Genomic DNA, 25,363 nt, shown 5'->3' on the forward strand with positions numbered 1-25,363 from the left:
ATCAAGTTTTAAGGGGGAATTCTGATTTTTTTTTCTTTTCTTTTTTTTCTCGTGTCACTCGATCCTAAAGATGTGAACTAAGTTATTCAGAGCGGTTCGATTGTGAAACGCTGCATTGCCAAGTCAGAATTTTATGATAACACAAAGTTATTGAATGAAATGGTTATGAATATGCTGCCTGATGCCTGAGATAAGGCTTTGACCCAAAACACTTTTTTTATTAATTCATTGTGAAGTGGTACATGAGGGGTGTTGGTAAAATAGCCCTAATATAAAACTTTTTCAGATTTGCCACTATTTCACCATTATCAACATCACATAAAAACTCACCCACACGTAGTTTTGGACAGTACATAAACTGGCTATATCTGGGTTGTAGACATTGCAACCCCTGGTTCTTATCACCACCACTTTAAAGAACATCTCAAGGGGTAAGATTCTCTTGGCATCAAACCACTTGGCATCAAAACACTCAGAATTACTTTGTCCGAACAATTAAATTATGCAGAAATTTTGAAAAATCAGTGGAATTCCCCTTACACAGGGCAAGTACACTGAGCATTAAGATTCTGTGTACAAAAGACATGAAAATTCACAGTTTTCTTTAATCTCAAAACAAATCAGTCACAGAGCTATAAAACCACACATTCTTAGAACACAAGCTGCTTGAGTTATGAGGGCTCTTGAGTTACACATAAACTGCAGTCAGAAAGGCTCTGGAGCCTCAGCGAGTTTGCTCTTGTGCTTTTAGTACTGTGAATGTAGACCCCAGGCAAGGCAATCAAGCCTGGAGGCTCCACCAGCAGCAGGTTTTGACAGGGCACATATTTCACAAGCAGTGAGTAAAAGGCCTAGATGCACTATATGTTTGTATTTCCTGGTGCTGATGTTCAGAGACAAGTCATTTGTGCCTCATACCTGAAAGGACGTGCACGGGCTAATGTCGAGTATGAGTTCTAGGAAGCTCACATTTTAGAAATGAACAAAACAGCTGAACTATGTAATACTTCTACTGTTCTGTTAAAGCAGAATCATGCAAGTTATTGCTGATGTCATCCCTGTTATTGTCTACTGCTGCATATTATGCAATATCTTTAGATTCCTTTAGCCAAGGTCACATGAATCCAGGCTTTATGTCTTAGTTTTAGTTTACATGGCTTACTAACTACCTTTAGCGGTAAAAGCAGAAACATCACCAAACTGCTGCAATCCCTGATCTAAGCTCAGACTTTATGGACTGGTTGGGATTAAGCTTGATCCTGGACTACACAGGATTTTGAATGGAGATTTTCCACTGGAAGGCAGGTATAGTCCATGACTTGGGCTTAATCCTTGAAACTGACCCCAGAGACAGTATTTTGTAAATCCTTTTTATGAATCTGCGATTAAACATACTGTGCTTTTAAGTGCATTAGGAGTTCAGTGTTTGTGAAATCTTATAGGTGAGGATACTGAAGGCACACAAAGGTCTCAGTAAGTCTGTACGGAGAAACTTGAGGAAAGAAAGACATTTGTAACTCCAAACAATCCACCCAGCTCTCAAACAGTCCAGAGCGTGTGGTTAATTTCTGTAAGCATCTGCATTACATCCATCTGTCCACTGCTTTTGTCCCAAGGAGTCCATATTAAGTCCACTCCAGTGGGTAGAGCTTTGTCTAAATCAGTCAAGTTACTCAAACTGGACTAGAGTATTTGGTCTGTATTCTGCTGCGTCTTACTGTTTTTTCCCTGCGCACTATGGAATTCAGCTCCTCTGTTGTGGTTATTATTACTGGTGTTGCCATCTCTCGATATATGTTCATTTGAAACTTGCAGCGGCTCCTGGACATTGCGAACAGAAGTCTGTCCACCCTCAGCGTCTTGACCTCGGCTGAAGCATTGTGGAAGGAAGCCAAAATGCCCTTTGTAGATGTTCCACATCACTAGCGCTACTAGCATCAGCGACAGGAGGACGACCATGACCTGGAGAACCATCATAGTGTGCTGCTGCTTCTGCACTTGTGGCAGTAACAGGGATGTCTCTCCTGACTGGCTGGCCCCCAGCCTCAGCTCATACACAGCATTCTGGGTAACATAGTCCCTGCTGTTGGAGGATTCCACAGAACTGCAGTTGTAGAGGCCACTGGCTTCAGCTGAGGCATTGAGGATCAGCAGGCCGTCTCGGAGAATCTGGTAGGTGTCAGAGCTGACAACTGGTCGCTGGTCTATGTGCCACTGCGTCCGGGCCAGGTTAGATCCCGGCTGGCACAAAAGCTTGATGGTGTTGCCCGGATGGAAGGTGATGTTCACGGCCTTAACACTTTCTGTAAAACACATTTACATAAAAATAGTAAAACGTAGGCGTAAATATTCATTGTAATGTCTTAAGGGCTTCTGAATTCTTAAAAAGGGCCCATATAATGCAAAACTACATTTTTCTTGTTTTTATAAAAAAAAAAAAACATTTGATGTAGCATGTAAACAAAAATCTTAAAGCTTCAAAACATACTCCCCAGGCCATACGAGTAAACTAATCTGCAAAAACATCCTGTTTTGAATTCCTCGTAGTTGTGACATCACAACAGTGAACACATTTACATGACTGCCCATTTATGCTGAAGTGAAAAGGAGTGTTATTACTGTAAACAGTCTGTAGCAGTTATTGGAGTGGAAGATGGAAGGGAAATATTAAATGTTGGTCTGTTCCTGGCTGTCAGGAAGTGATTGTATCATTGTAGCCTTCCAATGGGGTCCAGATATCAGAAAGAACTGGCTGAAGTTTATATTTTTTTAATGTCCCTGAGGATTTCAGCCTGAACTGAAAAATTCCGCTGAATTTACAACATTTCTGCATGATTCATTCTCACAAAACTATCATAAAATAATATTCAGGCATGAAATCGCATTTGTAATCATTTCATGTAACAGCTTTCTGTTATGTAGCTTTTAGATCCATTAAAACACTTCAGACATCTGGTTCCCATCACCACCACTGTAAACAATTCTGACTAATTTTCTCAAGAATGAATCATTTAAATGAACTTCCAGATACTTTAGAAAAGAACTTATTAATGGAAGGGGAAAATAAAATACAAGAAAAATGTAGAATATATGTTCTCAAAGAATAATTAATATACGCTGTGGTGTAATATTATAGGATGAAGGAGTAGAAAAGCCTGTGTTTTAGTGTAAATAACCCCTCTGTGCTACTATTAGGCGATGATATGAAAATCCATGTTTTAGCATACCGACTGATGGACAGCGTGTGGCATCTCCATCTCTCAGACTCTGAATCACATCACTGTAGGATGTAGGAGAGAAGAATGTACAGTGACATGTTCCATTTATTCAGTTCTATTTACTTTATTACAATCTTGAGGAATTTGTACTAAGCACTTTCATAGTATGCCACCTTAAATGATGCTAGATTCTCAGTACCTGTGTGTATCTGGATGAATACTGCTTACAGCAGTGCAATGATTAGCGGTGAGGTCCCAGCCACAGTAGGGGTCTCTGGCCAGCACACAGTCCAGACATGAGCTGTAGTGGCCACATGAACTCAGAGGCATCTGTGCTGCTGCCACCTCCGAGCCTGCATACAGCTGACTCTGAGAGAACAGGCATGTTAGATAGATACTAGTTAGATATTACATAGACACTAGATATAGTTAGATACTGAGTCAAAATGAGATGAATTTGAATCAACTGGATTTGAATATGGTAATGAACCCGAATTAAACAGAAATGAAATGAAATTAAATTAAGGGCCCATTGGCAGGTTTCTATATCTAGAAAAAAACAATTCTCTCACTATTTCCTCACTCTTGTAACTACAAGTCAGTGATTCCTATATAATGAGTCTTCAAATTAATAATGGAATAATAAGCCAAGAGTTGAATCCAGTTGAAGTGAATGCAAAACGAACTGGAATTGACTAGAAGAAAGAAACCGAAGGAGCTGTGTTGAGTGCAGTGCTCACCGTGGCGCTGGAGAGGCGCAGTATCTTTACCGGCTCTGACGGTTCAAACAGCTGCACCTCCTCTATTATCACCGTATCTCCATCATAGTTCACCACCTTCAGCACTGAACCGCTGGCTGTTTTACAAAAAGACAGATTTCCTATCATTGTAGGGAATTTCCACCACCTAATCCAACCCTAATCTTAATCTCAATCAGTGACCCAAAGAAAGCTCTAGTATCTTTTGTGTTTTCAAATAAAAGCTAAATATTTTGTAAAATAAATAAATAAAACCTCACATCACAATGTTCATTTCTTCCAACATCCTGGGGATGTTTGATCCTCACAATGAACTAAATATACACACATGCAACAGAACATATCAAGCTACTCAAACCTTCTTTAAATGCAACAGCATTTGCTTTGTGCTTTGTGAAAGCTTGTATATGTTGACATGATGTGAGATGACAGGTTGAGTTTGCTGTCCTCGGTCAACACTACTGTACAAATGTTTTTAATCAATGTTTTTCATAACATAAAATCAGTCTGGTTGCAGATAAGTGTATAAATTGACTCATATGCTAGTCCTCTTTAATTTTACAGGTTAGAAATAATAAATATAATAAAAAATATAAAATATAAATAATAAGTAGGAAGCTCAAGAAAAGCAAAAGAAAAAATGATGAACAGAACTATAGATGAATCTAAAATGGCAGAAAACTGCATAGCATTATAAGTAGTTATAGTAAAATTAATATCTAGTATGCCTTGTATTTAACAAAATCTTAAAGCAGTTAATTTGACAAAAAATATTGCTGCAAACAGTATATTATCATTAAGTGTCAAAACAGAAATCAAAATAAGATTTTTTTTATTTTTCACTTTTGTGTGCATCGCTGAAAAAGAGGAAACCCACACCAGCAGGATCTCATATATGCATGTTATGTTTGTAGTTAGAAATTTCATGTATATGAGGAAAAATCTAATGTTTGCTGTTTGAAATGGCATGCATATGAATTAAAACTGTTTATGAAGGTTTTGTTTGATGAGGTCTAGGCTGAATATGCAGACAGTTAACAAGTTAACAGACTCCTCCAACAATATTCCGTCAGGCTTTACTGATTTACTGTAAAAACATACAGTAAAGAGTCTACCACTTGAATGTCTCTTAACACAAGCGGAAATTAGCATTATCTTAATGGTGGCATGCTGGATAATCGAATGAAGATTTATGCATTAAAGACTACGAAATACTATGAAATACACAAAATTTCTTTAAAAATTACTTAAAAAGCATTAAGTTGACTTTGCTGATAACTGCAGATACCTTAATAATACATATTTTAAATTCCTCTACTGTCATCTTTTACATTAAAAACCAAAGCATGACTTACATTCATTCTTGCCACATATATACAGTTGTATGAAAAAGTTTGGGCACCCCTGATTAAAACACACCTTCTTAGAAAATCCACAAAACATGTCATCTAACCAGGGGCACCAAAAATTTGCATATGACTGTATACATGTATATGCATGTGTATTTTCAAAACCTTACATTTTATCCTTTCAATAAAGTATTATGGAATCTTTGAAAGGCAGTACTATTTTTACTGCATGGCCTTAAAAAGCACCAATTACTCAGTCATCAAAATTACTGGTAAATTATTCAATTACTAATATAATCGATAGTGACACTGTTAGCTGGGTTCTTACCAGTGCCAATGAACATGACTTGATAGCTGCTTCCATCCAGTGCAGTAGCACTGGCCACTACAATGCGAGTAAACTCAGGTCCTCTTCTAACCAGCAGAGGGACATCAGAGATCGGCTGCACGGCCTGGTCCATAAGCGGCTTGTCTCTGATAAACTGCAGGGTTCTATCAGGCAGATCCAGAGTCCGGGAAAACCCCTTCTCCCTCGCTTCGTTATTAATACACTAGAGAGAACGAAAACAACAGCGCAGATCGATAACTCGGAATACATGAATAGCTAACTGGCTGCAATAATTAACTTGCTGGAAAACTGAACTTGTTACTGAGTAATGAAAAGTGAACTCACGGCTCCCGGCCGAGGGAAGGGCACTTCGCCGCTGTACATCACCCACTTTACAAACGACGTCTCGACAGGGACTGGAGTCTTGAACTTGCCTTCAGAGAAAACCTTCCTAATGTCTGCTATTCTGTAAGCACACACTGCGGAGTACTGAGACGTGTGCCTGTGAATCAAACACCAAGGTCCAGTTGAGTTTAGCTCTAAATCAAACTGACACAGCTATGATGTATAGTACTGTGCGTAAGTCAGAGACCACCCTTTCATTTACTTAATTTCCAGTCAAAACAACCATTAAGTGCAACTTTTTTTGTATTCTTTGTTCAACATCAGGAAAAAAGCAGAAAACACAATTTTCAGTATTTTGTGGGTCCCACTTTGCCTTTATTACAACTTCCATTCCAGGAGACTCGCTTTCAGCTTTTCGAATAAATATGTGGGGATATTTTTCCACACCTCCAAAGTTCAGTCTTAGAAATTGTTTGCATTTTCTGCTTTTCACGATCCAAGTAATCCCAATTACAAATTTAGACTCAAAAGTCCTTAAAACTTTACTCCACATCTCAGATGTCCAGTTTTGGTTCCAGTGCAAGTTTTTTTTTTTCTGAGAACACAAGGAGCTTCTTTGCTTGATTTGCAAATTTTCTTCTTTTTTGTCTGTCTCCTTTTCTCAGTGAGGCTTCTTGACAGCTAAACATCCTTTCAGACTCATAGCGGTGAGTTGCACAGTAGGATGGACAGAAACACCTGTTTATCAGATCTGAAACAAGAGTGGAGTTTGATTTTCTCCTCTCAAAGATTAAAGCTTAAGTGCTGTTTACCTGACGTTTGTTAGGAGTCCTACTTTCTCGGTATCTCCAGTTTTGGAAACTTATTTTCCTTTGCAAGTGGATTATCTTATATCTCATCTCCTCAGAAATATTTCCTTTAGCCATTTTAGATGCTAATGAACAAGAAACCTGTGAGACAGCTAACATGTTTTTGGGTAGCTAGTTGTGTGAATGTTAGTATCTATTTGAAAGGGAACAGTAATATCTTTGGCAACAGCTTTTGTTGGAAGGACACAGCTGTAACTGGTTGGTTTTAAGGTTGGAAAGATGGAAGAGTTAAGCGGCAGAAGACTGCACAAAAGAAGAGGGGACAAATTAAATACTGATAGATATGATATTACATTTGGTGTTTGAGGCTTTTATGTAATTTTCAGTTAAATATGTTTCCTTCTTTTTTGATACTGAAAAATGAACAGCTTTTCCTTAAAGACTATTAAGTAAATGAAAAGATGGTCTCTGATTTTTCTACAGTACTGTACATAAACAGAGCAGAAGCTTATTTATGCCATTTAGAATTGTGTAAATTTGCATGCAATCATCCCAAAACATGTTGAGCTGTTAAACAATCTCTGACAAATACATATGTGGTTTCCGGCACTGTCTGGAATAGTGTTGACATCTTTTGAGGCAAGTGTGTGATGATTTATAATGCTACATTCAGGGAAACTATTGCTTTAAGGTGGATTGCATGACCTGAATTCCATTCAGCTCAGTTTTCTTCCTCCAATTTGCCTAACGGGAGTGGTAACGTTTACAGGGGCATTCCACTGTTTTTTCAAAACTTATGCATAAATTAAATCGATAGATTTATAGGATTATGTGAAATGCTCCATTTTAGAGACACTTACCAAGCCAGAATTGTTAACAGTGGTGGTGATAGGAACGTCTGAAGAGTACTTAACCATCATGAGACATTGTTTTATTTTTTGTTTATGCAGAAATCTGAGTTTCTCTATAATGAACCATTTTACGCCATACCATTCTGAATGACTTTGTTTAGACCTTAATAACTGAATTATTCAGACATTTAAAAAAATGGCGGAATTCCCCTCCTGAGTCAGATCATTAGCTAATTCTAAGTCCTTTTACAGCTGAATCAGGTGTCAGTGTAAAGAAAACTAGAAACTGTGCAGTGCAGATGGACTACAGGCCAGGAGTTGGGAAATACTGCTTTTAAACCTCCCTTATAGAATTTGATTGCTATACTGTTGGCCTAGAATGGAACCACAGGTCTTATACTGTAAATTACAGGATTAGTTTGGCAAGAAATCAGTTTCACGCAATTTTTCCCCTACTCCAAGTGTAGTTAATAAGCCAAGACTTCTTTAGTTCTAGACTAACACTACGAGGCTAATGTAGCTAACAATGCTAATCTATCCTATCTAGGCTATGTATAACCTTGCATCTCCATTTTTGCTGTTTTTCAGTTTTATGTCTGTTGCCCTTTACTATGTAAAGAAATGCCACAAAATTACTTGGAAAAAAGTCTGGTTACAGTGAATTACATTAAAAGTAAAGTATGTTTTTTTTCTTTATATATATATATATATATATATATATATATATATATATATATATATATATATATATATATATAGTTTTCTTAATATAAGTTTGCATAATGCTAAGTGGTGTTATATAAGCTTCCATAGCTCCAGATCTAAACTAAAGAAGCAAACTTCAGACAACAAACATGTCTTGGGTGACTGACTGCTTTTATGGTAAGACAAAAATTGTGTAAATTTCATTTTCGGCCAAACTATTCTGTTGGTAGCACTGCTGCAATGCTCTAATTAAACTGAAACTGTGCTCATGTATTGGCATTTATTCATCATAAGACAGTTAAGTCATCTCAGGTTCGTAGTAAATCACACTCACGCTTGAGGGGTGAAGACTGCATAGAAGACGCAGCTCGTCCAGTCGCCGGAGCAAAAGCGGAACACATCCTGTATGAGGAAAGGAAGGCTGGTGTCAGGAACAGGACAGTCCAGACGAGCCTTTACAAACGACGTCCACTTCCTCTGTAACGTCCTCTGACCGCCCATATCGTTCTGGAGAGGAGAGGGGATGTGAATATTTTGAAAAAGCCAGGAAGCAAGCATAACAAGTCACTACAGATCACTCATGGTATTAAAATACTGGCAACTGTGGAGGCGCCTGCTTGTTGAGAAGTAGCTTACCTTACAGACGCGAGCCACCCGCGACACCTCCATCTTGCTGTAGGAGTCGTACTCCACTGCCGTTTCACTGAAGAAGAGGTAGATCTTGTCATCGTCCCCTTCTGGGCTCTGCTCTCCCTCAGCTATGTGCTCCATGCCAGTAAAATTGGGCTCTAAAACCAACAGTTTAGCTTCCAGTCACTGACAGTTTCAAGTGTATGGACAATCCATACTGCTTTAAGTTTCCAAAACAGATGTTGTTGAATACAGCACAGTGCATTCTGGGTATTTTGTGTCTGCTAGGGTACACTACCTATTGCAGCGCATTGTGGAACATCTGTAACAGTGCACTGGATTTTTCTAACCAGTACTGCAACTGCAACTCAATTGTGCTTGTTTTCTTTGAATTAAGCTCTAGCCATGTTTTTTCTTTTGGTGAGGAAGACTAGAATGTCCATTTTTTCTGGCTTAAGGCCTGAACCCTGAATGTAGTCTATTAGTCTACCAGTTCACACACCCTGCACTATTAGACTAGATTAAATTTGCCCAATTAAAACTTACATCAAACTGCAGTTGCAATTTGAAAATTGCCCTCTTTCAAACTGCAATTTCAATATGAAAAAAAAAAAGTTCGGCTCTGTTGGGCATAATTCTGGACATAGCCATCCTTTGATCTGTGTAATGTGAGAGATATACTAAATAAAAAAAAATAGCAGAACTATTTCATTATCAATACAAAATCTCCAAAGATTAATTCCTACCATTCTTAATGTGAAAATGTAATTCTTTACAGTATACCACAGAAAGATTGCTGAAAAGTAAAAGGGATGCATGAGGACATCGGAATCATACCAGTATGGGCAGATATTCACCAAAAAAAAATTGGAATCAGATGTTTAGACTTGGACGATATTTAAAATCTATATTTGATGACGATGATATTTTTCATATTCTAGAAGAGCAGATTTTATTCATTTTTCCTGTATCTATAACCTTAGAAGTTTACATACCTCGATATTTCTCTGTAATGCTAATACAACTATATTTAGTCTTAATTTCTACATTCTGTAAATCCTTATATATCAGCATTGGGATTGATAGATATGTACATGAACAGTAGTAGATAATGGCATCAGACCACAATTTCCACATCAGTGCATCTCTAAAAAAAAATACGTGTTACAAAAACAAGTACAACAAAATCATTTCTTAAGCTTGACACAAATGAACTAATCACAAAACAGTGTAGTATGGTATCTGTAGTATGGTATTTCTATTGCTTGTGTAGTTGTAAGGGTGCGTGTCTGTGCTCTGTCTGACCATTAAGCCAGGAGGATTTGAAGTCAGTGCGGATGGGTTCAGGGGAGCTACGCATCACCACCGGCTCCGAGCCCAGAAAATTGATGGAGGTGGCAGAGTACAGCACACCGTCTGAAAGACAAAAAACAAGTGGCAAAAATGTACAAGTTCTGGTCACACACTCTGCTACTCTTATAAAGTGCTAAGACAAAATTACCTTTACACTCCGTTTGCATTGTGTGTTGACATTCTTTATTTGTTTTGATGTTAAGAAATGACAAACGTGGCAAAAATGTACAGAATGTTTTTCTTTCCACAAACCAACACACAACAATTACTTTTCATCAAATTCAAATCATAACATCTCCTCTCATGCAGTTGTATGCAAAGGTTTGAGTACCCCAAATCAAATGTTCTGTTGATTTTCTAAGTGAAAATAAGTTAACACATCCTTTTTTCTGCAAATTTTAGTGCATTTATTTGCTGAGTTTTATCATATTGGGTGTTGTTTTTTTTCCAATATGTTAAATTCAGCAAACCAGCAGGAACTGTGCATTAAAATGTGCGGAAGTGTGTTCTCTGTGGAGTATGTGTTAACTTATTTTCACTTAAAAAACCAACAAAAAATGTTATTTCACCAAGGGTGTTCACACGTTTGCATACCTTGATACTTACAAATGTGAACTGAGTGAAAGTTTGGAATCAGCACTTTGGACAAAAAATGGTGAATCATGACTATTAGAGCTCAGTCAAGTTGGGAATAAACAAGAAGAACACCACCTCTAAGATAATGTTCATTCCTGCTAGCACCCCTACGAGATTTCTAGCAGTAAGTCAGCAATGAGCTAATGCTGGTGTACATGAACATATGTAATCCATTCTAGATTAAACACAGACATTTGAGGCTTGTGAAAGACATTCTATATGTTTTATTTGACAGACATGAACATATATTTTACCTTGTATGTTTCAGATTTACAGTAACTCTTCTGAACAGAGCCCAGGCATAGAGCTACAGCTGCTGTTTTTCATTTCTAACAACTGACTGAAATCTGGTTGGATTACTGCTCATATTCACAGTCAGTGACATATCCAGGACTTCCAGAACAACGTTTTTCCTCACAAAATTGGTCCAACCCATTAGAAATCTGAACAAGATTGGATGTTTCCTCTGCCACTTCCTAATTATCTGACATATAACAGCTTCAGTTCAGCTCCTGAAGGCCTAACCGGTGGGAGAGCTCGCTTGGCTGTATCTGCCTAGATACTACGGATAAATCATTCCTGGTTGGACAATTTCCAACTAAAACTGAAAATGAAATAAGAGTAGTACTACAATGCTTTAAGAGTTTAAATACAACAAGTGTCATCATAATATTAAATAAAAATGAACTAAAAATTACAGACATGAGATCATTAGGCCTTCTCTGAAGATCTAGGAGGCACTTACATTAAGATGTTTTTAACTGTAATTTGTAAGGGTTAACCGTATCATTGGATGTAAAGGGTTTAAGGTTGATGCAAAACTGGAAAAGAATTCCAGAAAAGTGTAGCACTGTACATGATTTATTATTATAAATATGTGAATGCCGTCGACAGAACACTGTGTTCCTTACTGTGATGTATCTATTTTCCTTTGGAAGAGACTTGCGAGAAATAGCTGGAGAACATACCAACTAGTGCAGAGGTGTATCTCTGGAAAGGATCAAACGGACACTTTCCCTTCCCATCCTCCCGGTTATTTTCCAGAGTCAGCTTGCCGTCTGTATATGACTGTAAGAGAAAACAAACTTAATGCAACGCATGAGGTGCACCAGCCACACTTCACCACCAGTTTGCAGATGTGGTGCAACAGAGGAAGTTGTTGTTGCAGCTGAAAATAGATAAATAAAAATAACAGCAGCCTGGTTGCTGTGGTCATTTACAGTCAGAGATGACTCACCATGTAGTCGCAGGATGGACTGAAAGCATTGGTCCCACACACGTACATCCTGCCATCATCCATTTTATGAAGAACCCGCAGGTAGTTCTGACACTCGATCTTAAAGAGTAATAACAGAGTCTATGAAAAATGAACTAAGACAAATGACTTCCAGTCCAGCCTGCAGCCCGGTGTGGAATATTTCTGATGAGAAATGGCATTCCAGACATTTGGTTTGGCTGGCTAGTGTGGTTGATCTTAATACTACATACTTATTCCAGTGTAGAACCCTCAGGCCTTCTAATGATTTCTGGGAAGCAAAAATTAGTCTGTAATTTTGACTTTATTTTTATTTAATAGTACCATCATGCTTAATATATTCAAATTGCAAATATTGTAGCAATACTCATTTTATTGTTAAGTTGAAAGGTTAAAGTTCTTGAAACAGTTAAGAGAAACCTATCCAGTTAGGTTTGTCTTTATACAAAGTATCTAGGTAGATACAGCCAAGCAAGCTCTCCCACTGGTTAGGCCTTAAGGAGCTGAACTGAAAGCCTAACGTGCCAGATTAAATGAACGAAACCTTTTATTTCCAAAAAGTTTACCTTACAAGAGAAGGGAAAAACAAAAAAAAAAACCTGGAATAAAGACTTTTATTCCAGGTATTTTTGGAGCATTTATAACATTTGTAATATTGGGCCATTTATCATAAAATTTTGCCACGATTAAAGGGCAGCTTGTGTTTTCAAATTATGTAAAAAAAAAAAAAAGAAAAAGAAAAGAGTTACGAGGTTTTGTCTTGATAATATATTTTAGTAGTTATTCATGACTCACTATTTCCCAGAAAGTACTTTACTATGTGGTGAAAAACATTGCTTTTCAAAGAAAAACATGTATCTCCATTTTTGTCAAATTTCATTTTTCTGAAACATCTGAACATGGCAGTTGGGCTGTACATTGCGTGATAATTTCATGATGAATCAACCAATAGAAATGCTCCATATTAATTTGGAACAAAACCTCTTTAAATTAACTCACACTAAAAGTTAAGAGAGTTTTTGTCCTCTCCTGTAAAGTTACCATTTTGGAGATACTTCTTTTTCTTAGGACAACAAGGAAAAGCAGTGTGTCAAAGTCAGATTATGCTAGTAAAGAAAAGTGAGATATCACCTCTAAATCTTTTCCTTTATGTGAACATTTTTCTTGCATGTCTTGGGTAACTTGCCACTTAACCTAAAAATAAATTAATAAATAAATACATAAATAAATAAACAAATAGTACATATTCCATACTGACTTCCCTTTTTTATTAAATCTAATCTATATATTTGTTTTATGCTAAATGCACAACACACACACAAAACAACATTTACTACACCAGACCTATTACATGGAATTATTAGTTGAACATGGAAACCCCTTTAAAAATCCAGAGTTACTCATAATACAATGTAAACAATATAAATACTGTTCTCCTGACCATCGCCTTCTTGTGGGTGATGTTGGACAGATCCAGGGCAAAGATGGCCTCTCGAGCGCCGAGGATGAGCAGGCTCAGGTCTTCCCTCAGGAGCATGGTGGAGTAGTTCCACACCCCCTTCTCCCGAAACAAATGGCCACTGTTACCTAGCAACAGACACACAACGCTCTTTAATGTCCAGAACACAAGCTATTGGGCTGGACTACTGTGTGTAATAGTCCTTACTGAACAAAGAAAACTGCACCTGTACCGTATTTAGAAATCTAGGTCGGTAATTCAGATGTACACTACGCTCAAAGGCTTTACGAGACCATACTGCCACACAGACAATCACCGGAAGGATATTTTTCACAGGACATTTATCATTAATTGAGCTCTTGCAACGAAAAATAGTCTGGCTTTTAAATGTGAAACATACAAAATAAAACATAAAATATTTGGATTATCCAAAAAAAAGGTGGAAAGATTAATACGTGTTTTTTCTTAGGAGGGGCTAAACCGACATTTTCAGTAATATAAAACCAGTTTGGTTGTAGATAAATGTGTAAGATAATTCTAAAATGCTAGTCTCTATGACTTTGGAGGTTTCACATATTTAGTAGCTGTAATAAAAGCTACAAAGTGTGATAAAATTAATGTCCTTATCCCTAATGCTTATTATTGCAAGTGTGGTAGGTAGATAAATGATAAAAAAAACATTGTAAATATAGTATTTTCATTATTTAACTTATTGTTGCTCTGAAAATACTTGAATAAATCATCTATCCGTACATTTTGGAGGGTAATTTATCACATTTAAGTGTGTATGATTATTTCAGTGTTTTCAAATAAAAACAATTTTGCTGCAGAATAATTTAAGAATTGATTTTAAAATGTTCAAAATATTGAATACCACCTAAAATAGCTTTGGATGTCTAGCGTACAAATTAAAATTTATTATTGTACATAAGATAATTTTTAATGATAAAAGTGACTTAGACAAGCTTTAGTGTTCTGTACTATTCCAAACAGTGTTGTACAGAACAACTTAATTACAAACCTTTTGAAAAACAGCTCACTTACCATGGAGGCTGATGGTCTTCCGGGCCGTGCTATCCAAGACCTGTTTGGCGGTCAGTAGAGCTGGACTCCAAAGACACAAAACCAGAAGCGGCAACATGTCTTCAGCTCTATCGCTCTCCGGGTCAGGGCTACGGAACAAACTCTCACCCACTCTCAGCCTTGCAGAGACTCAGACTGTAAAAGATCTCAGCTGCCCAAAGACAGCCACCTCGACAGGCCTCTCCTCCAGTCAGCGGTGCCTCCATACAGAGATATATGACTTGGCTTTGTCCATGCAGGCTGCTTCTTCAAAGAACCAGGAACTGTGTGAGGCCATCTGGGAGAGAAAGAGGCAAGAGAGAGAGAGAGAGCAGTGTGGGGTGGGCAGTGAGTGAGTGAGTTAAGAAGAGGCATAAGAGGCAGCAGTACTGGCGGCAGTAATTCTGCCACCGCTATAGTGATGTAAATGCGTCTTCAGAAAGCTCTTTCCACAGCAGGGAGACACCGAGTTCTGCTGTCTTGTGTTATGGGATGAAACAAAAGCCAGCGCCGCTGACCAAAAGGCTGATTCCAAGGTTGCAGCTACTCTTCATCCTTTTTCCAAACCTTTATGGCACAGGTTTGTAAGCTCATATCAGAGGTGCGGGCGATATGGCAAAAATATAATATCACGATACTTGACACTTTCATGACACACAATATGTTTCACAATATTTTCAATAAGTTGCCACTGACACCAGAACGACAAGGATGATTTTTCAACGCACCACCAACTTTAGATTCAGTTCAGGCGCTTGTTCAGACAGAGAGAGAAAAAAAAAGGAAAAACAAAAAACAAAAAACTCACCACTATGCCCGGTGCCAACACATACTACCATACCGCTACCATGTCAGTGTCACTGCTGTGCTGAGAATAATCCCTCACTCAAATAACCAAGAGCAAACAGCTTCACAACCCAATGGAGCAGAGTAAGGTTCCAACAACAAATCACTACACTACAGTAGGTGCCAAATGAGGGTCTGTATTCCTGGAATCCAGTCATGGTGATACCTGCACTGATTTGACGTGTTAGAGAAATGAAAACCTTCAAGACTATATTTGAGAAACACAATTTAATGAACTAATCACAAAAGTCCAAAAGAAGAACTGAAGCTGTAAGACTGAAGCTGAAAGCTGACTTTTAGAAGTCAGAGAATTCAAAGTGGCCTGATGTGAAATGTGATTGATGTGATTCCACATCATGCAGGCATGTTGTACCACGCAGAAATGATTGCATTGCGCAGTTTCTGAAAAGTCCTGTTGTGAACAGCTCTTTCCACCTCTTACCAAAGATAGTCAATAGGGTTGAGATCCTAAGACTATGTAGTAGGCGTGTAGCCTTAGGTAGGCTTGGGTGGGCCTGGGCCTATCCAGATTGATCACAGACCTACCCAATCAAATGGGGGAAAAATATTTCATCACTGTCCAAATTAAAGCAACTCCAAAATGGTAAATGTACAGGAGTGGGCAAAAATGTTCTTAATGTTCTGTAAGACTGAAGCTGAAAGCTGACTTTCAGAAGTCAGAGAATTCAGAGCACCTTGATGTGAAATGCTCAGGGTTGCAAAAGGGTTAATGCCTCTAAAAGCTCCCTCACAGAAGGTTATTACATGAAATGGTTATGAAAACACTGGCTAATGCCTGAGACTCTGTTTTATGATAGATCTGACATATGGTTTTGGGCTAAAATGTATCTTTTAGCACATTCATGGTGAATATTGTTAGTAAAAACAATCTCCAAAGAAAACTAACACTACCATAATCAACATGGCTGATTTTGAATTGTGCAAAAATTTTGAAAAATCTGTGAACTTCTTCTTTAAGAGAGTTCTGAGCCAAGTTGACCTTGCTTCCTTCCTTATAACAGCCACAGCTTTCCTGTGTGGGGTCTTCGGAATCTACCACAGATGTTTTCAGCATGTTTTAGCCAGACATGATTACTGCTTATATGTACACTTGTGTGAGTATAATCTACACTTTTTCCAGTTTATTAGGTACCTATCTAGCATGTTGTGCCCCCTTTTGCTTTCAGAAACACATGAATTTGCCTGGGCATGGATTCTACATGACGCTGGACACATCATGCAGGCATGTTGTACCACGCAGAAATTACTGCATTGCGCAGTTTTGCAAAGTCCTGCTGTGAACAGCTCTTTGCACCTCTTCCAAAAGATAGTCAAAAAGACTGAGATCCAAAGACTACACAGTAGGGGCATAGCCACGGGTAGGCTATGGGTGTGCCTGGGCCTATCCAAATTAATCACAGACCTACCCAATCAAATGGGGGAAAACATTTCATCACTGTCCAAATTAAAACAAGCATCTCCAATATGGAAAATGTATATGTTGGTTGTATTTATGTGAATCCAGCAATCTGGTTGATGTGTACACAGTCTCGCTATAGTTTAGTGCCACCATAGGGTGGTAGCGTTGGAAGGTAGGGTGATGACTGCACTAGTGTCAGGAATAGGCTATAGCCTGATGTTAAGACATTGCGGGACATTAGCACATTTGAAAATTGTATCTACCAGGTTCCACCCAAGGTCTACCCAAAAATTTCTTCTGCCTACACCACTGCCATGCATTGTTAAATGGTGCCTTATTAACATGGTGGAAATGTGCAGTAGGTATCAGAGACGTGTGCCAGGAAGACATTCACTGTTACCATTACACTGCCAGCACTGACCTGTAGTACCCACACCAAACAGGATGATCTACGGACTTGTGCTGCTTATGCCAAGTTCTGAACTTTCCATCAGCATAAAAGCAAAAGAAACCTAAACTTGTCTGACCAGAAAACTTTTTCTACACCTCAATGGTGCAGTTTTGAATATTGGAAATAGGCTTCATTGTTATTTGCCAATAACATCAGACCTCAACAGGATGTTTGGTTCTTGTGAATGCGGAGATGATGTTCTGCACGTCAACGCTAAATTTGCTGTTCTCTTTTGATCGCCAGCTGCTGATAGTTTTTAGTTTTTCTGTACTCTTGAAACGCTTGTGCATAAAAAGCCTAGGGCAATAAATGTTTGGGAGGTGCTAAAATGTATCAATAATTATAAATGACAGCAATGAAATACCGATAAGTAGAATGTATATATATATTTTTCATTTTGTACTGCATTCCAAGTCTGGCACAAATGGAAACTGTCCTAGACATACTGAGTATGTAACTGCAAAATAATAGTGGTTTTAAGTAGTGAAAAAAAAATGTATATCAATGATTTAGTTCCTGGCCAAAACTAGAAAACCAACACATTTGTTTTAATTATTCCTATTTAGAATTTTCCAACATTTTTGACATTGTCTGTCATTGGGGCAAAACATCTTACTGTTCTGGGTCAAACTGACCCTTTTGACAATAAATGAGCCGTAAGTCCAGCAGGAAAAGTTTTCAATAATTCCACCCAACTTTCAGCCCTCCTTCCAAAGCCACTACCCAAAACACATGAACATGCACTGCCAACGAACATATACACACACAGATTACATACAAGATTAACATAGCTATCTAGCTTACACCTACAGCTTAGCTAACATTAATGCTGGACTAATACATAATGTAGCTACATAAGTAGCCAGCTATGTTGGCTACATAATTCAGGAAAATAACAAATTCCCGGATTGTTACCTGTCCAACAGAAAAATAGCAACCTTGGTGTCGCTGTCCAGGCCTTTCAACTCCCTCAGGTTTCGCCACCGTTAGAAAGCCAAACCAATGTTCACTCTGGTTTGACCTCTTGCTTTATCCAAACTCTGTTTGTTCGATGCCGTTTCTACCTCTGTCTTTTTTTTTGTGTTGTAATAGGTACCTGTGCAACTTCCTCTGCCATTCTTATGAACCTAACTTGTTCCCTTTCAGCTGTTTTTTTATATTTTTTATAGTTTTTTTATATTGTTAATTAATATCATTATTGCAAAAATATTTCAAAATATCATGATATTATTTGAAGGCCATATCACCCACCCCTAGTCCCAGCCCTAGAACTGTCAACCAAAACAAAGTCAAACAAAAAAAGATGACAAATTTTTAACCTCTTAGCTGTATGCACCAAATGAAGGCTAAACTATCCACACCAGTGTTCTCTATACTTAATATGTTCTTGTTCAGATATTCAAATATAATTTGTGTACAAATACAGATATTCACAGAGAAACAGTGGTAAAAAAAAATGCTCATCCCTACCACAAGCGAGCTGACCTTTTAACCCTGGCCTGTCTCCTGAAACATGTGAGTCCGCTAATCAGTGTACCGCAGACGTTGATTACCTGATACAGGTGAGCAGGAAGTAGAAGCAGAGCAAAAAATGCCGACCAGCAAGAGGGCCTCCGGACTGGCTTAACAAGCTAGGCCTCAAACCGCTCTTTACACGCAAGAGGAACTCCCTGACAGGAAACAGAGCAAACTGTGGTGCGCCATGCTGTGTTTTTGTGTTAAGAAACTCTATAAGGAAGGGTCACTTCAGTTGGTGAACAATGCCTTATGAACCAGCTTAACTTTGCTTTGTTTAAGAGCTCTTATCGTGAAGGGTGTGTCTTTATAGCAGCGGAGTTGCTATCACTAAAGCAACAAAGCCAGTAAGATACAGAACCCGGCACTGACAAGATGAACCGAAGCTAGTCAGGAAGACACATTCAAGATAAGATGCTTCACATACTGTACTCAGCCTAACATATGCACATACACACACAAACACACAGAAAACACACAGACATGCATGCACAGGTACAGAGGCGGTTTCAAAACGTTTCTCTTTCCACCAGGAAGCCTCAAAGATAGACAAGACAGAAGAGCTATTGTTACGTAAATACCTTCAAAGGGCCCATGTCCTATATTTTCTGATATTTTACTATTACTTTATGATATTTGTGTGGTTTTATGTAAAAAAAAATCCATTCATTTTCCACTTTTTTATTTTTTAGAATTAAACAGGCTGTTTTTGTTACTGTACCTTTAAGACTAATAAATGTAAATGATTTCTGTTCTGATTGGCTGCTCTGTACAGTGCCTCATTCAAAAAGCAGACCGTACTGAAAGAATCCTTACTAGTGTGAATGGGTGGAGCTAAACTGCTGTAGGCTGAATAGGCAGATAATTGTTTTTGTGACCTCACAAAAGCACTAAATTCAAATGGCTGTTTTCTCCACTTAGTTCCCATTTATGGACTATATGTGTAGGAAGTGAACTACCTCAAATTCTTATTTGAAATAAAGGAAGAAAATTCAGTTTTCCAAGATATGAGCCCTTTAAGACCTTAAACTTTACACTGAATTAAAGGGACATTCCTTTAAGGCTTTAAGAGGTCCATATCATGGGAGATCTCTTTTGAGAAATACATATTTGAAGTAAATATAAACATTATTGATGTAAAATATACCATTCATTCCCTACTTACTTCATACATGGAAAGCACGGATTTTATGATGTCACAAAAAATCAGTGCACTTAGATATTACATATCTGCCTATTCAGCTTACAACAGCTTAGTTACTCATTCAAGTTAAAGTTACAAGAACAGTTTCAGGCTGACCTGCTTTTCAAATGAGCCGCAATACAGCACAGCCATTCAGAACAGAGACCATTTACATACAATATTTCAGTCTTTAAGAGTCCATATCATGGAAAAGTGAATTTTTGTAGATTTTTGGGAACAAAATAGTTTAATGTAGTGTGTAAAGACTGTTAAAGTTTCAAAATGTACAGTTCACTCCTTAATGGAAGCTGATAAATGGTCCATAAATGGAAGCTAAGCTCGTTTTGAATTCAGCGTTTTTGTGATGTCACAACAAATAATACATTTAAATATATCTGTGTAAAATGATCTGCTAAAAAAATTTGAAACTGAAGCAATTTATCTCCTTAACTAACTATTAAGAACTGTATCATAATGTTTGTTCTTGTTTTTAATCTAATTTAATCTTGACTTGATTTTGTTGTTGGTGGTGGTGTTGTAGCTGTGTACAGCCTTCTTGGCCAGGGCTCACTCAAAAGAGATTTTAATCTCAATGTCACTACCCTGGTTAAATAAACGTATAATAAAAATAAAGTATCCATGAATTCAGCCTACAGCTGTTTAGTTCCACTCATTCTTGTTGAAGTTACAAGAAGTGTTTTGGCCTATGAGACACAATACAGGGCAATTAGAACATTTACATATCAGTCTTAAAGGCATCGTTTACATATTATTTACATATCAGTCTTAAAGGCACAGTAACAAAATCAGCCTGTTTAATCTTAAGGACTAAAGAGAGGTTGGAAATAGGCATGTAAAAAGACTTATGACTGTTTGTGGTACATAAATCGGTACAAATGTCATAAGTGAACCTCAGGAAAAAAATAAAAACTAGAAAAATATGGGTATGGGACCTTTAAAGGCACAGTAAGTGAAACTGTTTAATTATAAGGGACAATTAGAGGTTGGAAATGGTCATGTAAAAAAGAAATATGATTTTTTGGTAATATGAAATACAAAGTTTTCAGTACATAAACCCACACAAATGTCTTAACTGGAAAAGATATAACACTACAAAATGTAGGATATTGGTCCTTTAAAATGCGTCCACTACAGTTATCCCACAAGTGACATATAGGTTAAAATAAAAAAGAGGAAGTGGACGACGGAGTCTATTGTAGGACATGAAACTGAGACAGGATGTGTGTCAGGTTTGAGTCGTCACCGAGATCCACAGCGAAAGCCAAAAATCCTTTCTTTCCCTTTTTTTCAAATTCTAACCTGTACAGAAGTAAATGACTTGAATGAAAGAGTCTAGTGCCCAATGACCAAACTATTTTCAAAATTTGTTCATGCGGAATCACAGTTTTTTGGGTTTAAATTACATATTGCTCTTACCATTTTAGCAACCATTATTAACATTAATATTTTTGTGTCAAATTACACTGATAAATACAATCTCATTACTCTGGAGTTGTGATGGAGGGGAATATTTCAGGATCAACTATCCACCACATTCCCCATTATCAACAGTATATGACAATTATTTTGTGAATAATGCAAAAAAATTAATAATAATAAAAAATATTGTCTATACTGACATGTAAAAATGCCTGTACTATTAAAAAATTATGTATAAAACAGACAAGCGTCCTAAATAGTCAAGTAAAAGTTTTCTAACTTTGGTGAAATAATGAATTAAAAGTACATTTCCACAAAACAGCTTGAATAGAAGCACAAAAGTGTCCAGGTTAAGTTAAAGATCTGCAGTGGAACTTTATAGTACATCTAGCATCTGTCAGCATAGAAACTGAAGTTCGCTAGACTCTATTCTTCTCTTTTTAGATCCTTTGAGTCAAAATAAAATGATAAACCTCAGAAGTCAGAGGTGTGACCAATCACTGAGCAGTACAGATGCACTGGATAACGTAACACAAAAAAGAAATTGATCAATTAATAAAGCTAATAAAGCAAACTGTAACTTAGTAAAAAGTACATTGCTTTCCTTACAAACATCCTTGAGTAAAACTAAAAGCAGCATTTGAAAATACTTAAAAGTACAAATCCATCAAAATTGACAGTCAGAGACCAGCCTTCATTTATTTTTATCTTCCAGTCAAAATGGCCATTAAGTACAAGTTGTTTATTTTTCAAAAGATATTTATGAGGAGATTAAATATAAGATAATACTTGCCTGAGGAAGGGGGAAGTATAAGGAAAATAAGTGGAAAAAACAGGATTTTCCAAAATTGAAGTTCAAAGAATTATTAAAAGATGCAGAGAAAATGGAGCGCTTGATAACCGTGAAAGACCTGGTTGACCAACTGCCCCATCAGATAAACTGCCCCATCAGATAAACTGCCCCATCAGATAAACAGCACTTAAAGCATTCATCTTTGAGAGAGACAAGAAAATCAAGCTCCACTCTTGATTCAGATCTGAAAAAAAGCTTTTTCTATCCATCCTTCCACTGTGAGAAGACAACTCAACACTATGAGTCTGAAAGAAGGTGTAGCTGTCAAGAAGACATTACTGAGGAAAGGAGACAGATTAAAAGGAGGAAAATCTGCAAATCAAGCAAAGAAGCTGCTGGTGTTCTCAGAACAACAGACTGACCACCCCAGTCTAGACCTCCACATCACTGAATGTGTTTGGGATTACTTGGATCATAAAAACAGAAAACGTAACCAACCTCTAAGACTGAACTTTGGGGGTGTTAAAAAATATTCCTGCAGATTTCTTTGAAAAACTGAGTGAGTCTCCTGAAAAGTATAGAAGCTGTAATAAAGATGTAAAGGGTGGACACACTAAATACTGAAAAAAAGAAAAGCAGTAATTCCCTGTTAAAAATATGTTTTTTTGTTTTTTTTTCATGACACTAAAAATGAATAACTTTATGGCCGTTTTCACTGGAAATTAAATAAATGAGTAGTAGTAGTAGTAAGTAGGCAGTCTGTTTATTCCGCACAGCATTTACTGATTTAATAAAACATTTCACATTTTATTTTAATGATGAACTTTGAATGAATAGATTTAAGCTTGAAAAACATTTGGTCTCGTAAACACAGCACTGAATGTTAAATGCCACTCTTTTCACAGAAATCCTTCCCGAGTCAGTTAAGCATGTGAGTACTAAGTCTAATTTCAGTTCAACAACAATGGCAACAATCCAGATAAGAAACTTACCTTGTAAACTGGCCTCAGTCTGTCAGTCGTCACTGTGTTTGCATGGGTGAAGCACTTTACCGCTTGGCTTGATGCACGCCCTCTCGTCCACTCTATGCCAAACAAGCAGATCTTTATATGTGTGAAGGATAAGCTGCTGTCTCTCCTCCAGCCCTGAGTGAATGGAGCTCATGGAGTTGCCGGCATTGTTGGTGTGAAAAAGTCAAACTGCTTAGGCCCTGCGGTGAAGAAAGAGTGAAAGAGCGTCAGTTAGATTCCTCAGCCTGCGAGACCGGAGAGAAAGAGTATACACACGCATACACATACACACGTCACTGCGGGAGGTAAGGAAGGAGGTAGAGAAACAGAGTGAGAGGAGGAGGAGCAGAGGCACTTCACATGCCGTACTCCAATAGAAACTACATTACACAATGAGTTTGAGATAAGTGGAGGAGCTGCTGTTCAAAAAGGCCTTTATTTATTTATTTATTTATTTATTTATTAAGGACAATGAGCGCCAAAGGAGTACTCCAGCATTTATCCACCTAATCTCTACTTGCTGCACCTGTATTGTATACAGACAATGATGTTAATATATTTCTCAGTACTTAGAAAATCTGTTTACTCAAAATATGCGGTAACACCTTATTTGGATGGCCCACTTTGTAGATGCTCAGTTTATCTTTAACTAACACTCAATTAAATATCTATTACATGCAACTGAACTTAAAGTTGCATGTGAATTATTCTATTAAATCTGTCCCTAACCCTAAACCTAACCCTAATCCCTAACCTCAAGGCAAAGCCTACACCTACTCCTAGACCTAACCCTAAACTTAATGTTGTTGATAATCAACTGAGCATCACCAGAATGTTTGTAAATAATATTTGTACTAGTAGATCATCTATAGGGGACCATCCAAATAAAGCATGACCACATATACTTATAACAGAAGCCAATGGGAAGCTGCTGAACTGAGTGAATGAACCTTTATGCACAAAATATATCCATTCTGTCAGAATAAAATCTCATATCTCAAAATTATGTGATTAATTATAATGCAAAATGAATTATAAGTAACTTACAGGAGAGGAAAAAAGTTATTTAGTGTAAGTAACAAGACTATATTCTAAGTCATTTAGGACCATTACTATCAGTCTGTTCATCACTAAATAGCTGCCATTTTCAAACTAAGCTAAAAAGAGCAAAAACAGAGACACAAAGCTTTGTTCCAACAGCCCCATCCTCAAAAATGACATATCTGCAGCCTAATTTTAATGGAAGAATCAAAGTATTCTATGAAATACATGCTAAAATGGCTATTGACATAATTCAGCAACTGCCCACTGGCTTCTATTATAAATAAGCCATTTTTTTTGTTCTTTTCTGAGTATAAGGAAACAGATTAAATTATTGTCAGTGGTTACGGAGCACAATCTACAGGTGATTAGATAAAGATTAGGTTGACAAACACTGGAGTATTAGTTTAATCACATAATAAGTCAATGTGCCAGTGTTACCCAACTGCAGTCCCTGATTTCCTGCATATGAATCGCTCGACCGTCTAGTTTTTACGTTGTATTCATTGCCAAATAAGGGAGCAGGACGTTCACAAAAGCATGTGGCAAGTTTTGACACGAACAGGCAGATTTAATGTCCGCTTGAAGTATTTCTGTGCTCCTCCATTTTTTCAAAACAGCTGTCTCCATATAACATAAGACAGTAACGAAAAAACTCCACTCATGCTTGACTTCAGTGCTTGACTTCAGTTCGTGCTTGACTTCAGTTCACTTTGCCTTAAAGGGGAACTCCACCAATTTTTTCAAAATTTCTGAATAATTCAGTCAAAGAGTGGTTTGATATGAAATAGATGTATAGAAACTTACCAACTCTGATTACAGTGGTGATGATAGGAACCAGGGGTCACCATGTCTACAACACAAATATAATCATTTTATTTACCATTCAAAAACCGGTGAAACCAT

At 37.4% G+C, this 25,363-nt stretch overlaps 1 protein-coding gene across 2 annotated transcripts; it reads right to left on the minus strand.

Moving 5' to 3' along the window:
- Positions 1 to 191: 191 nt before the first annotated feature.
- On the minus strand, positions 192 to 23,715 carry sema4e (semaphorin 4e). Of its 2 annotated transcripts, XM_036555838.1 has the most exons (15): positions 23,399 to 23,715; positions 14,741 to 15,056; positions 13,679 to 13,824; positions 13,369 to 13,431; positions 12,220 to 12,318; positions 11,951 to 12,050; positions 10,299 to 10,409; positions 9,000 to 9,151; positions 8,698 to 8,870; positions 5,999 to 6,155; positions 5,654 to 5,876; positions 3,959 to 4,074; positions 3,418 to 3,587; positions 3,228 to 3,280; positions 192 to 2,303 (listed from the first exon to the last, which is right to left on the minus strand). In XM_036555838.1, the coding sequence occupies exons 2-15, from the start codon at positions 14,835 to 14,837 to the stop codon at positions 1,684 to 1,686; spliced, it is 2,280 nt and encodes a 759-aa protein (XP_036411731.1). In that variant the 5' UTR covers positions 14,838 to 15,056; positions 23,399 to 23,715; the 3' UTR covers positions 192 to 1,683. The 2 variants fall into 2 exon arrangements, with proteins under 2 accessions (XP_036411731.1, XP_036411732.1); XM_036555839.1 differs by lacking the exon at positions 13,369 to 13,431.
- Between the last annotated feature and the right edge of the window lie 1,648 nt (positions 23,716 to 25,363).

Source organism: Colossoma macropomum, unplaced genomic scaffold, assembly GCF_904425465.1.
Source record: "Colossoma macropomum unplaced genomic scaffold, Colossoma_macropomum, whole genome shotgun sequence".
Classification (NCBI taxonomy): domain Eukaryota; kingdom Metazoa; phylum Chordata; class Actinopteri; order Characiformes; family Serrasalmidae; genus Colossoma; species Colossoma macropomum.

Coding starts and splice junctions, on each gene's coding strand:
- sema4e (XM_036555838.1), bottom strand. CDS start 14,837: ATGTTGCCGCTTCTGGTTTTGTGTCTTTGGAGTCCAGCTCTACTGACC. Junction 13,825..14,740: donor GAAGACCATCAGCCTCCATG/GTAAGTGAGCTG, acceptor GTCTGTTGCTAG/GTAACAGTGGCCATTTGTTT. Junction 9,152..10,298: donor CAAATCCTCCTGGCTTAATG/GTCAGACAGAGC, acceptor TGTTGGTTTTAG/AGCCCAATTTTACTGGCATG.